We start from the raw sequence: 21,099 nt of genomic DNA on the forward strand, positions 1-21,099 counted from the left end.
TGAAGCTCAGCAATAACTATAGCTTGATGGCCCAACTCTTACAATTGGGATGGGAGTCAAAACTGAATTGATTGCATTCCAATACAGGTTTCTTTGCTTTTTTCAAGGTGGCTTTGTAGGATCTTGCATCAAAGCATGTTTAGGCTACTAGGATTTGGGCTTTCTACGTCTTTAATCCTCTTTTTTGGCCTTTTTGTATGATCTCCTTTTTGCTTCTTCTATTAGCTACTTTTCTCATTCATGTTGCCTTTTGATAGCTTCTACCCTTATTTGGTCTTCCTAAGTATTGCATCATAAATCTTTTTCCCCTAATCAATTATTGAACTTTCCTTCCCCTTGCCCTTCTTACCATCCTTGCTTTGTAAAGTGAGTCCTTGTTTCTTCTTTGTTCTAATCTGTATTGGTACCCTTTTTGCTTGCTCGTCTTCCTTCTCTTACTCTTAACTTCTCATGAGCTAGCTCTTTAGAGCTTAATAGTGTATATATGTTTTCTTTGATTCGTTGTTTGATGAACTTAGTTAGTGTGGCTCCAAGACCAACCACGCAACTAGTATCTCCTTGGTAACCTTTTTTCCTTATGTTGTCATCCTCATGTTATTCATCCACTTATTACTTGCTTTTCAACTTCTAGCACGTCTGGAACTAAATCTTGTCAAAACTTGTGAAAGTTAAACTGAATCGCCTTGTCCATGAGGAGCTTTGCCATAAATTATTGTGAAATTTTGCACACATGGCTAAATGAGTTTCTGGAAAGATTGCGTGTATGAGTTCTCCATGGGCCTTAAATGTCAAGATTTTGATATCTTTGAACAAAACTCCATCCTAATTTTCATATCTTGAAATTAGGTAGCAACTTAATTTGGCACCTTTAGTCACAATGCTTTGGCACCTTGGTTTTATGCTTCGGTTGCTTCCATCATTGCCATTATGGGCTTGAAGAATACATATTAGGTTTTATGCTTTTCGATGTATGCTCTTTGGATGTCATCATCATGATGTTTTGAGCTTTGCTTGCTCATTTGGCATTCAACTTTTGAGCTATTTGGTTTTATGTATTGAGTCACATTGGGACTTGGATGTACTACAAAGCATTTGGTTTATGAAATTGAGCTTGAGCTTATTACAGTGAGACAATGGGACTTGAGCCCTGCGAAGTGTGTTATGCTGCCAAGGCAGGGAAGAACCCCGCTTGACCGTTGGTATGAGTAAGCCCCTTCTATGCATGCTAAGGCATGAGACCGTCTAGAGTGTTTGGTGCTAGGCATGAACTCTGAGGCCCCACTAGAGACAATAGCTATGCCTCTTCCAAGAATTTGCCTCCTACTGTGGCAACAGAAAACCAGTACAGTCATGAGCCAAAGTGTCAACATGTCCCACTAGATAGCTATACCTCTTCCTTGGAGTTGCCTCCCATTGCCGATAGAGACTGATGCACCTTCTCTTTGAGCAATCGAGTCAAATGGAGCTAGGTGGATCGAGTGGAGAGCAAGTTCACCACAGAGGATTTCGTCTCGAAGCCAAGTTACCTTCTGTGCCGAATCAGGCCAAGGCTTGCGGCCCATTGGTGAAATGTTCAACAATGTTTATGCAATGGGGGATGATTGAAACCAAAAGCAAGCCGATCTATACCCATCCACATGGTGCACAGTGGAGTTGCTCAAATGAGGAGCAAAATGAAGGCCTCCCAAGTGGGGATGACAAGAGGCCATGAGGGCCAAAACCTTTTTATAGGGCTAATGGAGTGCCCCTCCTTTCTTGTGCCAAGATGCTATGACACCTAGAGAGCAAGCTGTCGGGCACTTCAACTCGTGAACCTGGGGAGAGGGTAAATAAACTAGGCACTTACAACTCGTGAACTTAGGACATGCATAAAGAAGCGGGGGTAGGTTGACCCACCATGCCATGAGGAGAAGCCAAGAGAGGGCGAGGTACCAGAATTGGATGGGGGTTGAGGCGAGACCACTTGGACCTCATAGGTGCCGACAAGGTAAAACAAGCTAGAGCTCGTGGAAGTCAACAAGCAATACAAAGAATCTGGCAAGTCCAGTTGGGTCCCCTCAACTTGTGAACTTAGGGCGAGGATAAAGTAGCCGAAGTAGGATAACCCACCAAAGGACAAGGTACCAACATCGGATGGGGATCATTGCAAGATATAGGACCTCGTAGGTGCCAGCAAGGTAAAACAAGTAGGAGCTCATGGAAGCCAATTTGATACAAATAAGCGAGCAAGTCCAGTCGGTTCTCCTTTTGGCTGTGAACCTAGGGCAAGAAGCCGATACAAGGATGTTGAAGTGTAGTAGGGACAATGTGAGAGGTCTCAAGCAAACGCCCCACTTGCCAAGTGGAGGCCAGGCAAGTAGTCATGTGTTCCACTATAAAACCCCTCTACATATAGTGCCTTCGCTACTTGGATCTGAGACCCTCCCTTGATGCACGCCATGTCGAGTGAGAGAGGTTAAGGCAAAGGAGGTCAATGGCGAGGTACCCATAGGATGGTGGCTAAGAAACTCCTTGAGTCGGAAGTATAAAGGAATGGTCTCTACTTGTGCCGATGAAGGCCTATGAGAAGACCGGAGAAGCGTGTAATGCTCTTATCCTGGAGTGAGCCAAAAGAAATCAAGATACTTTACCACAGGAGGATTTGGAAATGGGTGACTTGGAACTGGGACCAGGAAGCCTGCAACCAAGCCCTTTCCCTCAAGTCCGTAGGGACTCTCCCAAGGAGTTTCGGCAGGCTGCCCCTCAAAGAAGCGAAGGATCTTGTGTGGGAGAATCAAAACCCATGTGAAGGAACGTGCTTCTCAAAAGAATCAGCCACCCATGAGGTGATGACAATCATCTCTCGACCACGGAGTTCCTGCAGTGGACAAGGCGAGTGGATTGACTAGACTGGCGGCGACATGCATTGGCCACTTGTGTCTACAAAGGAAGGTGACACCTGCAACCTCTGGAATGTGAAGCCACCCATGAGGTGATGGCGTTGATGTCTCATTCTCGCGAAGCCTTTATAGCGGGACGAATAGCCTCATCGTTAAGAGGCTCAGAGCTCACCTGTATATCTGATGTGCACGCAATGTGCTCTTCACCTATTAGGGGAACAATAAGTGGCCCGGGTAACACGTCAAGAGAATGGACAGCCTAGGCCCTTGATGCAAACATAGCACTATGCCTCAGAAGCAGGATGGTGGCAGATAACTTCGATTCGAGTTCGGAAAACAAGTCAAAGACCACAAGTGACAGATGTGCCTTTGATGCAGAAGCTAGAGCAGTGGTGGCAAAGCGACATCTATCAGAATTCCCACAAAAGCAAATTATGGGCTAGTGTGAACTTCCCTGGAGTCTACGAACTAGGCGACTACTACTGGGTTAAGAACTAGTAGCAGCTTGTTGGTCCCATTGAAAGGAGATCAGGAGACGAGCGACTAAGTGAGATCCGTGGTGCATACGGATTCGGGTAACACAATGCTGCCTTGACTTCTTAAACGTCAAGTCCAGGCACCTAATGGTTGTAGTATCTCTCATACCACTTTGATTGTTAAAGGTCTTTGAGCCTGCAATTTGAATTCGTGTGGACACAAATTTCATGAAGGGCGAGTGTGTATGAGGGTAGTGGGGTTTGAGCACTTGGGCAACTGGCATCCACTCCCTCCTCCATGGCACATAGTTCCAAGGCGCAACCATCTTTCTTGCCCCCCATACCATGAGGTTCACAAAGGAGCCAGGGCAACCAAGCCATATGTTCTCCATGTGAGTTGAGAGGCCCCGTGGGGGTGAGACAAGCCGAGACATGGGCATGAGTCATTATAACTCAATGGTTCCTTGTCACATCGTGCTCCAAGGTGGTGTGGCACCATGTTATGGTGTGAGATGAGCTCGAAATGATGAGGCCATGGCAAGATGAGGCACCCAAGGTGTAAAGTAACCCATGCTATGTGAGATGCGCTATTGGAGTCATGCGCCAAGGGGGAGCCACAACACATTGTCCCAAGGGGACCATGACGCATTGAGGCGCTATGACAAGGCGACATGATGTGGTGAACAATGTCGACCCTAGGGGGTCACCCCATGAAGGCTTGAGCCCTATGGGGCATGTTATGGTGTCAAGGCAAGGAAGAACCCGCTTGACCCTTGATATGAGTAAGCCCCTTCTATAGATGCTAAGGCATGAGACCATCCAGTGTTTGGTGCTGCACATGAACTCTTAAGGCCCCCCAGGTTCATGACAATGTCACAAAGCTGACTTCTAATTTTGTACCATGTTGGTCCTCGTCAAAAGAGAAATGTGTCTTTCGAGTTCAAATAACACTCTTTTAGTCATCTGCATTCAAGCAAAGCACGATTGAGGCACTTCATAAAACATTAATGCTCTTAGCTAGTGAACTTCAAATGATGTGATTCTACTGACTTGTTCTATGGCAATATTGTTTAATTTAACGATATTACTTGCAATGGTGCCTTTCCACAGTTAAGAAAGCTCTGCTTGCCCTTAAGCAAGAACTACTAGAATAAGTCCAGAATATATTGAAGCTTTCAAGTATTATCGAATGGAGTCAAATTTACATACATGTTGAAGTACATGAGAACTCACCGATCTGTTGTGGAGATGGACTTCCTAGGAGGTGGAGGCTGAGCAAGAGTACTTTGCACATGCCTGTGGAATCTTGGTGGCAAGTTGCACGGGTTATACACAAACCTGCACAAGCCCTCATCCTATCCTAGCATGTCTAATGTGCTACCACTGGACAAGCAATTGCAACACTCCAGTCATGAACAGTCACTCAATCAAGGCGTACTGACTCATCATGCTGGGTTAGCAGGTGATTCAGTTGACATTCATGTGGTTGTCCATTAGTTCAGTTGGATCATCCAACGTGTCAACTTTCTCTTTGCTCAATGTGTCGATCTTATTGGCTATTTACACTTGGCAACAAGAATATCTCCACCAAATTAACCACTCTTTCCCTCATCACAATGAATGTTTCCTGCTGCTATGTTTTGGATGGGTATCTGGCGTAGCTTTCATCAAATGCTGTGGTGCTTAGCAGTGCTGTACAACACCTTGTTTGGCTTACCTCACTTTTATGCAGGCTTTTGGACAAGAACACAAGTAGCTGGTGCAATGCAGGGCAATGCACAGCATCACAGGACCCAAGGGATGTCTACTGTACAAAAGCAGTGCAAATCCCCCAGAACATGCATCTTGCTACAACCATGTTGTGTGAATTTGAGCCCCAATAGTCACACACTTGATTAGTAACTGCTTGAGAACACTCCTGAGCTACTAAATAATCAGCAAGCCTTCTCTTCTTCCCTGCTCACTACTTAGAATAAACACCATGTAATGTTAGTAGCGATGCTCCATTGTCATTTCTTCAATACGCTGACGATCATGTTAGCCCCAGTAAATCTCTTCTTTGGTGATGTGTTCCTTCCATTCACCAAACAAGGCCTCACGAGAGAGAGAGGGGGCAAGAATTGAGCGTCACCATCACATTTTAATGTGTGACACATGTAGACCTTAAACATAACATATTCGACAGCTTTCTCTGAAGTCCAATATTCTCATATCAAAAGCACTTGGATGGACAACGTAAAATGAAACAGGATCAAGACCACTGGACTGTCTAAAACGACACAAAGCAACAAGAAGCTTCCACAACATTACAGACCACTTTGTGAAAGTTAGACTAAAGTGGTATGGCCCTGTATGTTATTGAAAAGAAAAGACACTAGATGGAATATAGATAGGCAGTACAGGAGGGTAATCACTTGACTTTGTACATCACGTATCATTCTCAGGAACTACCATGTTAAGATTAGCACTTGCCAACCAGAAACATGAAAAATGCCATTTTGGTATGTGAATGGAAACTGAACAAAAGGAAGAACATTACGGCAAAAGAAGATGAATACTTTTCTCTGGTCTATGATAGCCATGATGGAAAAAAACTGTATACTTTTGTGATATTGCTTGGACAAAACTGGCATCCGTTTTATAGAGAAGCCAGCAAATAAATCCTCTATTAGAAGGAAGCCTCTGAATCATTTAAGAACTGCAGCAGCACCCAAAAATTGTATGCACCAAAAGATGGCTTAAATTCCTACTCTGTTCCCTTCCTAGATCGGAAGTTTTCCTTGAGCTCTCCAAATTTCCGGAAACATTGAGCTTTTGACTTTCCGGGCACTGCAGTTGCTATCCTATCCCACCTTTGGGGTGTGTCTTTGGGAAATGCCTTCAATGCTTTGACAAGTGCACCCTCCTGTACTTCAGACCACACATCCTGTTCAGTCTTGACAGTCTTTCCATTGGCACTTGCCTGGCTCCCATCCACAGCAGGTTTAGCTTTCTCAGCTTTATGATCAACCATTTTCCCATTGCTCTCTGTTGCACCATTATCTGCCAAGAAAGTGGATGAAGATTGTACTCCAGGCGATTCAGAGGGTCCTTCCCGTGTGGACAAAGGAGAGGAGATTACAACATTTGCCACTTTACGCTTCTCCAAGAAGGAATCGAAAGCCTTTGAAGAATCCGGCTTCTGCAAGAGTACAGTCTTTATTGCCTTCAGAATCTCTTCAACAGAGCGGCCTGTTCCAATGTAATTAGAAACAACCTCCCATCTCTGTGCCGTGCCCTTAGGGTATTTCTGCATTGCTTTCCGCAATAGGTCTACCTCCTCCTTGCTCCAAGGTTTCTCCTTTTTCTCTCCAGCATTAAGCGTACTGAAAGGCTTGCCTCCCTCATGTCCATCTGATTCTGTCTTTGACTCTGCAATCGAGGAACCATTGGATATGGAGGAGGCCGTTTTCAGCCCAAGGACATGTTTCAAAATCTGTGCCTGCTCCTGCAAGTCCTTCTTTTCTATATCATCGCATAAGCGCCGGAGTTCATCAATATCCAGCCTGCTGCAGAGATTCTCAATGTCATCCTCAACAACTCCTAACACCTTCTTTGTAGTTACTTCAGCAGCTAGCCCTCGTAGCCTTGACCTCTCCTTCTTCAGCAACTTCTTCTCTCTCTCCTTTGATTTTTTCTGAGCTGCTGCCTCTTCAGCAGCTCTTTTCTCTTCCTGTTCTTTCCTTACCCTTTCCTCTTCTGCTACTCTGGCAGCTTCATCCTCTCTCTCCTTCTTGGCTTGTTCCTTCGCCTGTTTCTTTCTCGACTTTTCAGCCTTCTCATCCTCCTTCCGTTTCAAAATTCTTGGATCCCTCTTGAATGCATTTTCAACAATAGCCCGAATTCTTGCACTTTCTTCTTTCCTAGCCTTCTCCGACGACTTTGCATTCTGTCTTTCCATCCATCTCTTATGATCTCTGCTCTCTGCCTGTTCCAAATCATATTCGTTAGCATCGGGAAATTCCCTCCAGCTTTTGAGACGGTTCCAAAAATCATAGAACCTGTCCACTTCATTAAGAGGTGTTTCTTCATTCCCCAGAGGCGGAACTGGCTGGATCACTGACCACCGTGCATTCCTCATGAAAACAGGCCCATAAACTTTGAAGAAATCCTGTGGAGCGCAATCTCCAGGAACTGCATCATCAAACTCATCTGTGGAGTCAAAAATCCGCCTCTTGACAGGATCAATCAGCACCTCGTAAGCCTTCTGGACAGCCTTAAAGTGTTGATCTATTTCTTCTTTCTTGGCCTCTTTCGCAGAATCTGTCTCCTCCGCAAGGATGAGGGCCGCCTGTTTGTCGGGGTGGAACTTTAATGCAGCCTCCCGATAACATTTTCGTATTTGATCTTCAGTGGCTAGGTAACGAAGGTGACCCAACCCTAGCAAGGCATAATGATCCTGCTCCTCCTGGCCACCAGAAGACTTCTTTTTCCCCTTTTTGAAATGAAAAGAGTCCGAGGAAGTGGAGATGCTTTCTTCCTTGATTAAGGATAAGGCCTCCTCTTCCTCCTGCTTCTCACTGATCCCTGAAAGACGAAGGGCTAAAGAATGAAACGAAACACCGGCTGGTTCAAACCTGGAGGTCTTGACAGGGTAGCCGTTTGACGACACAATGATAGGAAGCTCCAAAGCATCTCCACAGTCAGGGTAAGTAATGAGCAGCCGGCGGCTACTCAGGGCCGGCATACTGGCTACGGTACCTGTATCTGCGAAGGAGTCAGGAGTCTTCCCTCAGCAATTAGGGCTTTCACATGAAAGATGCGCGAAATCCTGTGTAGCCGTCTGCGTCTCGCCTGTGAAGCTCCAGGTAGGGTTTCGCTCCAGGAGAGGTTTCTGGATACTTGTAAATGCCGCTTGGCCTCTTTGGCGTGAAAACGCGGATCGCAGAAGATGGCTCTCCTGCAGAAAAGAACTAGGAGTGCCTTATTGGTACGTGGGTAAAGTTCTCAACTTTCGCAAGAAGACCCACACACACAGCGGAAGTCGAGGATATCCGACCTCCAAGTTATTAACCTTCCATGGACGCTTAATAGGTTAGGTGAACTCACACTATCACAAGGTTCCTCACGTGCCCTAGGCCTTTTCTTCAAGTTATTAACCTTCCATGGACGCTTAATAGGTTAGGTAAACTCACACTATCACAAGGTTCCTCACCTGCCCTAGGCCTTTTCTTCTTTTTCTTTTAAGATGAAAAACTATATTTCAATATATTAAAGAATATTAGTGGTTACCAAAAATAAGGAACACTAGGCAAAAGTATGCAACACGACTGCCAATTCCCTTTCATACATATTGGTCGATCTTTGTGTTAGGTACTACTATCGGTGGCGTTGCGGGCTTGGGTGGAGCCACACTGCCCTTGCTCAAAGCCGTTACTATCCTCACATTGCCAATGGCGAGGTGAATGCATTGCGAGTTGGAGTTGACATTGCAATGTGCTTGCTTCTTGAAAGCATGTCTTAGTAGCAATTCCTTACCTATGGCCTTGGTGTTAGGTAGCACATAGAAAATCATGGGTAGGCTTTCAGTCTTGATAAAGACCACTACTTTGCACTTCCCTAACAGAGGGTAGGACTATCTCCCAAATGGGTTGAGCTTAGCATTTGTGGATTGCAGTTGGGGATGACCAATGAGAGCCCAATGCTCGTGAATAAGGATGTTGAAGTCAGCTCCCTCATCAATGAGCATATCAGAAGTGCATGTCTTTTGAGCAAGGATTGTGATTCGTAAATAAGCAGGTTTTATTGCCTCCTCGTCCGTATCCTCGATTTTTGTGATGGTGGCTACTCTCATGTTGATAGGCGACTATAGCATTGGCAGCTCGTGCATTGGATGGGTTGGGGGATAGTACTTCGTCAACTAATATTGCAGACTTTGAAAGGCTCTAATTCTCTGAATTTCATCTTCTGCTTATGGGCCTTCACTAGGTATAGCAATACTAGGTTGCCTTGCTCAAAGTCACGCCGTTTGACATGCTTATCAAACTAACTCTTGTGTCTTGCCTTCTCACATATCAATGCATGAGTAGCTAGGAATCGTGTCTCGAAGAGACGTTTCAACTCTTCTAAGTGTTTAGTCCATGCTTCTTTCCCACCCCATCGCTCTTGCACCACTACTCTCAAGCTAGGAACGAAAAACTCTACTGACAAAATCGATTCAATTACGTAGGTCAGTTTGAAGGGTGTTTGCCCAACTGTCAAGCCTATAGGCCCATATAGTGCTACCATGAGTTTATTATCCCAGTCGTGCTACGTGAAGGCGCAGAGACTACCTTTGTAAAGACATTCACTAAGATCTTGTTTGTGGACTCCGCTTGACCGTTAGCTTGAGGGTAGTAAGGTAATGATTTCCTATGGATGATTAAGAAAGTGGACAGCAATTGGGCAATCACTTTATTAATGAAATGAGTGTCTTGGTCACTAACTAGTTCAATGGGGCAGCCAAATTGTGAGATCACTTAGTCCCAAAGGAACTTAGCCATAGTTCTAGCATCGTTCTTTCTTGTGGCTCAAGCTTTGGTCCATTTTGTAAGGTAGTCCATCGCATGCATCTTCACAATAGGCCATCTTGTCCTAACCTATAGAGTTGGCCGATAATCAATTGATAGGGTTGAATCTTAAGGATAAGATACCTTTGCCTAGCCTTCTCAATAAGTCTCTTCGGTAGTCCGTACTCTAAGATTTGGTATATATCATCAGCTAATAAGGCGTCAGGACGGCTCTGAATAAATCATTTTCACTAGACACACTAAAAATGTATGGATTTGGTAGGTCATCTATAATGCCCTGTCCAGCGGCCTCTCCTGTGGGTGAGGAACATGTGATCTACCATGTAATGTTGCTTGCCTTTGTGTACAACCATAGAAGAGTCAAACTCTAAAAGCAGAAGTAACCATCGAGCTATGCATCCAGTAGCACAAGGTTTGTTAACAAGATAACGCAAGACTTGTTGGCCAACAAAGAAGGTAAAGGGCATAGCCAAAAGATAATGCCGAAATTTCTTTACAGCAAATACCATGGCCAAACCCTCCCTCTCCATTGTGGAGTAGTTCATCTCCATATCCATGAGTTGTCTGCTAGCAAAGCTTACTAGATAATCAAGCTTATGTTTGCTAGGCTGGCACAAAACAACTCCAACGGCAAACTTTGACGCATCAATATGCACATGGAATGTTATGTTCCAATTTGGGGCTCGTAAAATTGGTATGGTAGTGAGAACCTTTTTCAATTCCTCTTAAGCACATTGCCACTCCTCGATCCACTCAAATACAATCAGCAACTTGTAGAGTGGTCTAGCAATCAATGCATAGTTCTAAACGAAGCGTTGATAGTATCGTGTGTGTCCTAAGAAGCATTGAACTCCCTTATAGTTGATTTGTGGTGGCAAGTCAACAATAATCCTGATCTTAGAGAAGTCACTGGCAATGCCATTCTTGGACACCACCTTCCCTAAGATACATTCATGTTTCACCCAAAATTGACACTTTAGGGGGTTTGAAGAGAGACTATAGAGCCTATATCATTCAAAGATTGCACGAAGGTTATCGCATGCATAGAGTGTCAACAAATACTTCTAGCTCCCAACTAAGTATGTCTTTGAAGATGGTGCACATTAAATATTGGAAGGTAGCAGGTGCATTTGTCAGCCCAAATGGGATGACTATGCACACAAACGCATCCCACTTCATGGTGAATATTGTTTTATGCATGTCATCGGGTTGTACTTGAACTTGGTTATAACCTAAGAAGCTGTCCAAGAAACTATAGGCCTCTTTTCCTACTACTCTCTCAAGCATGTGCTTTGTGTAAGGCAACAGATAATTATCTCTCTTAGTTGCGACGTTGGCTTTCTTGTAGTTCACGCACACTTAGATTTTTATGTTCTTCTTCAAGATTATCACAATGGGTGATACCCAGTCTGTGTGCTCAATCTTGTAGATGAATCTTGCCTTCAATAGCTTATTGATCTCTTCCTTCATGGCATGAGCATGCTTTGGATTCATCAAGTAAGGTTGTTGGTTCATTGGCATTGCGTCAGCTGTCATTGGGATGTTATGTGTGATGACCCTCAGATTGACTCCTTTGAGTTCGTCTAGGCAAACACGTCTATGTACTCTCACAAGAGAGCAATAAGATCAACCTCCTCTTGCTTGGTCATGCCATCAGCTATAGACATGGGTCAAGGCTTCTCCCCTTCCCCTGCTAAGTTGACTTTCTTGACTTTGGCAAGTCCTTCTATCGATTCACTTGTCTATCATTGTCTCTTTGCACCCAACAAGATCACTACTATGTCCCCTTTCTTAAATTTAGTGAGGCGCTTTATTAGGCCTTGGGGTTTCTTTTACTGTTTGACTTTTGACCCTTTTGGTTGTCCTCTCTTTTCCTCCTTCAATTGTCTGTGCCTTAGGTGGACCGGCAAGTCCCCTTTGGTATGTCTAGTTTTAGGTGGTTTCGGGGTATCTTTGGATCGCTCTGAGAGCTTACCTCCAATTTTGAGTTAAACTCACAACCCTCGCTAGAGGATGGAGTTTCTCCTGGTGGTCATAGCTCTAAGGTACTCCATCCTAAAGAGAGGCGCGACACTTGGCTAGGCTAGCCTTGCTTGCTCATAGTCCATCATACCTAAGTGATCCAACCAAGTGTGATCACATTCAATTCTAAAGATTTCTCTTTCAATTCTCAATACATTGTCTCTCTGCGGCTTGGAGTCTACTTTTATTTGTTCGATCACTTGACCATCAATATCATATTCTATCGTCTTGGCCTCTTCTTCACTACCTTTGTTCGAGGAATAGTAGTCCTTATACTCATCGTTTGAATTACTACCTTTTGACTGATCATCGTCATCTAGGTCTCTATTCTCGACTCTCTTTTCATCTATGTGATTAGTGCCCAATTTGCATAAGGTTTAGATTGTGCACTTTAGTTCATTGCCATTTTGGTTCATCCATGAGATCTTGGAGCAGCTTGAGATTAACAATTGGGTGACCAGCTAGCTCCCTTGTTAGATACTCAAGCATCCCATAGAGTTCAAGTCTGTTAAATGAGGGCAAGGCCAAGACCCAATCTCATGCTGGACTTGTAGCCACCAAGGGCATATCTCATCTTATTGGCCCAAATGAGAATAAGATAACCAAGAAAAGGCCGATTTGAGATGCATTGAGTGTGGAATCACTCGCTTATATACTGAACGTCCCAGGTGAAAATTGTCTACTAGCTCATCCATCATACCTTATGTACCTTTGGGGCTGTTTGGAGTCGAAACACTTGATGGTGAGGCCACTTCCATCTCATTGAATGTCATGACTAGGGCACAAACAAAGTATGCTGGTATTTCATTGCCAAAAACTAGCAATCTAGATGCAGCCTCAATAGGAAAGAAGATTCGCTGAAGGAAGAAAACAAGGACTGATGCCAAAGTGACACTAAAAATGGATAGTGCTACCACACTAAATGAGAGGGAAGCAAGTGGCGAAGGTAGAGGAGGCTAAGACTTCAGTACCTAAAATAGCGGAGAAGGAGAGTGCCAAGGTTGGGGAATATCCTAATCCAAAGTGCCGATTGGAAATAGTCAACAAAGTTAAGGAGTGGGTGAGAGAAGCGCAAGAGCATCTAAAGGATGCCAAGCCCATCCTAGAAGACAATATCAATGAGCTCTCCAATGTGAGTATGCATGTCTCATCGATACGCATAAACTCAAGAGATGTATTCGCACCTCATGTAAAACCACAAAGACAAAGCTTAGACACCAATAGTAGGCAAGTTGTCCAAGATCAGTGGCAAAAGAGTGTAGGGCAAGATGAAAGGCAAGTGGCTAATGGCTGACTTACAACCTTGCTATCGGCTCCTATAATGTTGCCGATGGGGAATCTACTTAAGCAAAGCCCTTCGTCATGGCGAGAATTAAAGCAATGGGTAGAGGGATCTAAGGAGCTAGAAGTAGTCGACTTGCATGAGAATGACGTAGCCATGCTGATACTTAGCCTCACATTGACCTCAGTGCCTAACCCCTTACATGTGAATGCTTTCTAGGAAGGCATGGAGACGCATGCAATCCTACCAATGGTAGCACTAGGAGATGTCACGAGAAAGGGGATTGTAGATATGGGAGCGGAAGTCAATGTGCTTAGCCATGTAATTCTACAGGTTTGTGATAACTCGCTAGTGGAGACCGCAATGTTTAATGTCACACTAGTCAATGGAATGAAATTTAAGCCATTCGGAGTATTGAAGGACTGGCCCTTGAAGATAGCAAGTGTCCACTTCTCAGTAAACTTCATCATTATGAAGGGAGCAGATTACAATATCTTGCTAGGTAGACCATGGATGAGGAACGTACGAGCAATCAAAGACTGGGGTAACAGCCTCATATTCCTAGGTAGTAGATCGAAGATAGTGAGATTCGAGATGGATACTTGGACGACCATGCCGATCGACTTAGATACCATCTCCTCTATCTTGAAAGGAGACACCCAAGACAAGAATTCATGAGGACCCTTGATGAAGTGCATTCCCTGCCCGCCTGAGAATGAGCGAGATTGGATGCACATGCTAGCCACCGTCAACTTGCCATTTTCAGATGGAGGAAGAAGATTTTAAGCAGGCACAAGAAAAGTTGGCGAATCCCATAAAGCCACTGCACCTCAAATTCCAAGGGGTAATACCCTACCATCAGTGCCGCTATGTATGATGGCCAAAAACCATAGCAGGCACAAGAATAGCTGGCGAATCCCATAAAGCCAATGCACCTCAAATTCCAAGGGGTAATACCCTGCCATCAGTGCCGCTATGTATGATGGCCTCTACCCCTTCCCCAACCTAATGCCATCACCGGTATTGGTTTAAAGTCCATTAAGATGGGATTTCCCTCATTGTCATACGAAAGTAAGGGTGTATGCATGTCTCATCCTTGTTTAACCTCAGCACAAGAAGAAATAAAAAAAAGTGGAAAAGCACAAGTTGTGGACCTAAGAGAGGTGGCCCAAGAGGAAATCAGACACAATGAAAGGGGCAAGAGAGGGAGAATGACTAAAAGTGCAAGGGCGGTCTCAAAAATCAAGTCAAAGGCAAAAGCACGTTTTTAAATGCAAAAGGCGCCCCTAAAACTGTTGTAAAAGAGCGCCAGGCTCCCTCCTGTGCAGATTGTAAAGGTAGATGAGTAGTAGAAAGGAAGTTAGGAATATAGGAGGACAAAGGGAAAGAAGGCCTAGGCCATGTAAAAAAGGGGATAAGGGGATGACCACCCAAAAGGGATTTAGGGGTTTGTATATAAAGTTGAAAAGTGAATGAAGAGCTCACTCTTTGATGTGTGGCAAAGTGGACTCTTCTTCTTCTCTCCTTCTCTTCTCATGCTTGCTTGTGAGTGCTTGAGGAAGGGAGTGTGAGTGAGTGAGGGAGTGAGCATGTGAGGGTGAGGAATCTTGGAGGTGAAGCCCTCCACCATCTCCTCTCTTCTTCTTCTCTTCTCTTCTCTTTTCTCGTCTCGTGCATGGCTATGGAGGATGGAGCTTGGAGGAAGAGGCTTAAGGATGCTTGATCTTGCATCACGAATCGTGGAGCGATCGGAGTACTTGAGAGAGGAAGCAACTCAATCGGGCATCAAGGTAAGCTCACTACACTCGTAGAGAGGGATAACGCATTGGCTATGTGAGAGGTAGCCATTATGCTCGCTTGAAACACTTGAAGGAATAAGCCGTTCATGGGTCTTGGCGGTTGAGCGTGAGCTCCCATCACATTTTGGTTCCATTGTTGGGACCAATGGATTCAAGCTTGAGTGCTTACGCACCTCAAATCGAGCATTGAAGTAAGGATTTCATCCGCGACCCGAAGCTTGAGTTAGATAGGAGATTCGGGGTTTTTAATCCGTGCTACAAGTAAGTATTTTTTGTTTTTGATTATTGGTTGAGTAGGAGAAATCATTTAATACTTTGCTTTTGATTTTTGTTGCATTTAGAGTAGATTAGGATCAAGAAATCAAAGTGAAAAGCTTAGGGTTTGCTGCTGTAAAACATGTCCAAATAGGGCATAAACAGGGAAAAAATGAAAAAAATGAGTGCTTAGATGTGTTGGAATCACAAGGGGGTGATCAGGAGGATTAAGGTTTCCAGGAAGGGCTTAAGACCTTGGGAGGCAAGGGAAAGCCTCATTTGCAGTCTTAGCCGTGTGTGTGTGTGTGTGGGGGAGAGAGAGAGAGAGAGAGAGAGAGAGAGAGAGCGCTTGCAGTCCATGAGCTTACATCGGATCAATCGGAGCATGCCGGAGTTTTCTACGAGATTTAGGTATATGAGACTGTTATCCTACACCCATATTTGATTTTTGGAAGGTCTTGTAGGAGACCATAGCCCTCGAGCGTGGAGATTTTTGTCAATGCATGTTTCAACCGACAGAATTGGACAGGCTTCCCAATGTCTGATTCCCAGAAATCGGACACTCGAACCAAAGGCCTTGTTCGATTTTGAAAATCAGACTGCCACAATCGAACCCTGCCATGTCATCACTTGAACACACCTTGTTCGATTTTGATAATCATACACCACTTGTCTGATTTAGAAAATTGGACACACCAAAATCAGACCAAACTATCACTGGTAAATTGGACATCTGATTTTTAGAATCAGACCTTGCACAATCGAACACAGATAAATTGACAAACTTGGGAAATTTGACACATCCCGGACGACGTGGAGCACAACCAACACTAGGAGAATCCACCGAATGCCTTACAGTCAATCCCATACCTAAAAATCATAGCCGAACAGCCGGGAACAGTACTAGCGCACTTAGTAGCAAATTTGACACGCTAAGGACCGTAGGTGACTAGTAGACCCCAAATTGACCCTGAACGAGCTGAATGACACAGCGGAGGCCCTAGCAAGTAGTAAGAAAGGCCAAGAACTGAGGTTAGAGCCCCATCAGACCATGAACACAAGTGGGAGTGCGAAAGCTGAATGGTCATCTTGTCTTCATACTTGTACTATTTTCCAACACTTAAAGTACACTTAATAAAACCGGAAAGCTTGATTGCACAAAAAAGAGCATACACCACACATAGTGATTGTGAATTAAAAATCGCATGTACTTAACAAGGAACTCACTCAGACATAATAACCTGAAGGAAAACCCACAAGTAGGAGAAGACCCTAAGACATAGCTGGGTGATTGAAACCCCAAGCGTAGGACCCAGCTGAAAACGCAATAGAGAAGTCAGGCATAGCAAGGACAGACTCCATCAAAGAAGTGGATCTATCCGACCTAATCAATCTTATCGGCAACTTGGTGGAGCACGAGACCATGGACATGGCAGAGACAAGCACTAATTACGGACGGGATGAGGAGCTCATGACCTAGGTGGTCTCCCGACAAAAATCCAGCGATTAGTCACCGATTATGATCTACGAGCTCTGACAAACCACCACGGTAGCATTTCCAAGGATGTCATGTCAGACCTAGGAGAGGAGAGGAGACTAGCATGAGAGGCCTTGCAAAGCCTAGTGATCTACAATCAAGAGCAGCAAGCTAGGAGCTTGCGGTAGAACATGGAAGTGCGTGATATTCAGCGGGTGCTAGCACTAGCAACCATGAATAGGACATGCCTTGATGTTGAGAGGGAAAGAGCGCTAGAAGGAGATCTTACACTGAGTGAGCTTCTCATGAAGCGACTATTAGACAACGCTTCCGCTGTGAGCGAGGTGCCGCAATGGCAACCTCGTTGCTTGTAGGATTAGGGGTTACTTAGGGCTCCAAGAGCCAATCTAAAATCCCTATAGTCAGAAGCAGTTAGATAAATACCAGCCGAGACAATGACCCTTACAGCTTTGTGGAGCAGTTCGAGCAGGTTTGTGAAACCAACGGCCTCACCGATCTCACTCAGTGATCACAAGCCTTCGCCTTATGCTTAGGTGACAAGGGAAGGACTTAGTACACTAGTCTAGATATCGCAGAGCGCAATGACTTCAATGACCTAAAGAATCTCTTCATTAAGAGATTCTCGGAGGTTGGGTACCCAGATAGTCTACTATTGCAACTGATGAATGTCAAGTAAAGGGATAAGGAAGATATTCAGGATTATGTGACCCATGTGAGGAGTTTCTTCAAGAGAATCCCAATTAGCGAGTGACCAATTGAGAGAGCGGTGTCCACAGTATTCATTAATGGAATACGAAGTGAAGAGCTCTAGAAGGCCTTGGCCAGCAACTCGAGCAGTGGACGACTAGCTCAAGGAGAGAAACTCCAGAAGCTCGAATCAAGAGGAGGCCATCTCTAGGAATTCCGAGAGAGCTTTGATGATAAAAGCGAAAGATCAGGCCCAAGTACTTAGGATAAAGGCAAGGGCACTGACTTAAGATAGGAGCTAGAGGAGATGAAGATGGAGCTAGCTAGATTACAAGAGATGATGAGATGACCAACATGCCCTTACTTCCAATGTGTGTATTGTGGCGGAAACCACCTACCAGCTGAGTGTCAAGACCCTCATCAGTCCTGACCTTGTGCCAATTATGGTAGGTTTGGCCACAATGCCATGCATTGTAGACTGCTGAGGAGACTCCTGTACTCGCAACCATATAATCCACCATACCTAGTGAATCCCATTGGCTCTCCTAGCACCCAATGACGCCAAGCTAGCCATTCCTAGGATGGAGATAAAACCCACGAGCATACCTAGAACACTTGGACCCTACGTAACCCATCCACTGAGTGACGCTCTAGTCCACTACGTGGAGGAGCCGAACAACGAAGAGCCTTACGTGTACCCTTACGTCTCATATGACGAAGAGGGCAATGCTGTCCTTATGGACTACTGACCAGTACTAGTAATGGCATTAGGTAGAGGGAGAGGTAGAGGCTTAGGAGGGTAGACCCAAGAACCAATGCTGTACTTGCAATCACCTAGGACATATCTTTTCGCACTGCCCTGAATGGGAGTAAGCAAATCGAGACAATGCTGATCAGAGATGCGCTGAATGTGGAATCACACACCTCTTTGTTGATTTCCCTAGACGAAAGCCCTCTTCTAGCTCGACAAATGAGCCATCAGCCCCATTAGGATTGTTCGGTGTCGAGACACTCGATGGGGAGGCCATGCCTACCTTGTTGTATGTCATGACCCGCACACAGACAAAGCAAGCTGGCATATCATTGGCCAGGGCCTAGCAACTTAGACACATCCTCAATCGGAAAGAGGAGCCGTAGGAGAAGGAGGAAGAAATCAGACACAAAGCTCAAACTAAAACAGAGAGTGCCACAATGCTATCTGCAGGAAAGAAAGTGACGGACACAAATGTAGAAACACCAGCCCTAAGGGCGACTGAGAAGGGAAGTGCAAAGGTTGGGGAGTACCCCAACCCAAAGGGCCAACTCGAAGCCATTGAAAAGGTGGAGTTGGTGAAAGAATCCCAGGAACACCAAAAAGATGTCGAGCCCATATTGGAGGACGAGATTGATGATCTCTCAAGCATAAGCACGATGGTGTCACCTCCACGACCAAAATCGAGAGATGCGATTGCACCATAGGCAGTGCCGCATAAACAAAACCTGAACGCTACATGCCAATGAATTAGCCAAAGCCATTGGCCAAGAAGTGCAGGGATAGGAGAGTGGCAAGCAGTTAGCAATCTCCTCACCTCACTGATAACCACCCCGGTGATTGTAAGCCTAGGAGATATGCTTAGGCAGCATTTGCCACTGTGGCAAGAGCTGAAACAGTGGATTGAAGGACCAATCGGGCAAGGTGCTGCCGATACACAAACATGATGGAGAAATGCAGAATACCGAGTTTGATGATGCACTCGGTGCCAAAATCCTTACACGTCAATGCTTTTTGGGAGGGCACTGAAATGCATGCTATCTTGCCTCTAGGTGGCACCACAAGGAAAGGAACTGTAGACACGGAAGCGGGAGTCAATGTGTTGAGCCATGTAGTGCTCTAAACCTGGGGTAACCCACTAGTCAAGACGCCCAGGTTTAACGTAACTCTAGCTAATGGAACGAAAGTGAAGCCATTCGATGTGTTAAAGAATTAGCTAGTAAAAATCGCAAGAGTCCAATTCTCAGTTGATTTTATAGTCATGAAGGGAGTGGACTATGATATCATGTTAGGCCGACCCTGGATACATAATGCGAGAGTCATGGAAGACTGGGGCAACGGTTCAATCTTCCTAGGCAATCGAACGGAAGCTGTAAGAGTAGAGATGGACACCTAGAAGATCATGACAGTCGACCTAGATGCCATCTCCTCTATGCTAAAGGGTGATGGCCAGAATGGGAAATCTTATAGGGCACTGACTAAGTATATCCCTTGCCCTGAGGATGAGTGAGACTGGATGCATGTCCTTACTACAATCGATCTACCGTTCTCAGACAACGAGCAAGCTGTGAAAGCAATTGGCAAGACCCAAGAAGAGCCCTCAGTGTGGCAATCCACATGATGGCTAGGAGCACACATAGAGGACCCAACCCGGTCATATTCCAAGTACCAAACAATAGATGTGAACTCCATGAGATCTTAGAACACTTGACCAACAAGTTAGCTAGCAACCCGTCAGCAAACCTTAAACCACTCGAAGATCTCTTAAACGGACCTAGGTGGCGATGGACCAAAGTGTACAACTTAAACTTGAGGTACAATTGGGCATTAGTCTCTGACGAGAGGGACAAGACATGTCAAGACCTGGGAGATGACGAGTAGGTGGACAAAGATGGCTCTAACAAAGAATATGAGGACTTCTGTTCCTTATAATTGTTGACAAGAGTGAAGGGGAGATTGACATAATAGAATATAACATCGAGGGACATGTGATAGAGCAAATATGAGCAGACTCCAAACCATGCAAGGGAAATGCCTTTAGAATCGAAAGAGGTGTCATGCACATGGATTGCAATTGCACCTGGTTGGTGTACATAGGTGTAATAGACTTTGAGCAAGCAGGTCTAGCCCAACCAAGTGCCACACCATTTCTTAAGATGGATTTACCATCAAGGCTATGACCACCAGGAAGAGACTTCCTCTTCTAGCAAAGACGGAGAGCTAGATTCCAAATTAGAAGTGAGCTTAGATAGTGATCTCGAATTGCCATTACCTCCTAAGACCATACGTACCAAAGGGAACTTACTTGTCCACCTCAGGTGCCGAAGGTTAAAGGACAAAAGAAGGAAACAGCCTAAGGATGTGCATGCATAGGAGCAAAGAACACCGCAAGATCTACCAAGGAGATTCACCAAGTTTAAGAAAGGTGATAGGGTAGTGATCTTGATGGGAGCCAAACATCAAGGGCAAGTGAACCAATAGAAGGACCCACCAAGGTCAAGGAGGTCAATTTAGTCAGGGAGGGGGAGGCACCCCAACCTATCTTTATCGTTGATGACCTAACCAAGGGAGAGGAAAAAGTCTCATTGCTCTCTTGCAAGAGTATGTAGACATCTTTGCTTGGTCCCTAGAGGAACTTAAAGGGGTAGATCCGAGTGTAGTGACTCACAATATACCCATGGCACCTGACACAACACCGGTCAAAGCAACGATTGTATCCCATGAATCCAAAGCATGCCCACGCTGTCAAGGAAGAAATTGATAAGCTAATGAGAGCAGGATTCATCTACGAGATTGAGCACACAGACTAGGTCTCACCCATAGTCATCGTACTAAAGAAGAATAGGAAGATCAGGGTGTGCCTTAACTACAAAAAGGTAAACGCTACCACAAAGAGAGATAA

The 21,099-nt window shown here is 44.9% G+C and overlaps 1 protein-coding gene across 1 annotated transcript; it reads right to left on the minus strand.

The window, feature by feature from the left end:
- Nucleotides 1-4,574: 4,574 nt before the first annotated feature.
- LOC148040093 (uncharacterized) lies at nucleotides 4,575-8,412 on the minus strand. Its single transcript, XM_087696601.1, has one exon. The coding sequence runs from the start codon at nucleotides 8,079-8,081 to the stop codon at nucleotides 6,102-6,104; it is 1,980 nt and encodes a 659-aa protein (XP_087552727.1). The 5' UTR covers nucleotides 8,082-8,412; the 3' UTR covers nucleotides 4,575-6,101.
- Nucleotides 8,413-21,099: the final 12,687 nt, after the last annotated feature.

The sequence above is a fragment of the Lygodium microphyllum genome, chromosome 2, assembly GCF_053477565.2.
Source record: "Lygodium microphyllum isolate KBCC chromosome 2, Lygodium_microphyllum_v1.1.10, whole genome shotgun sequence".
In the NCBI taxonomy this organism is placed as follows: Eukaryota; Viridiplantae; Streptophyta; class Polypodiopsida; order Schizaeales; family Lygodiaceae; genus Lygodium; species Lygodium microphyllum.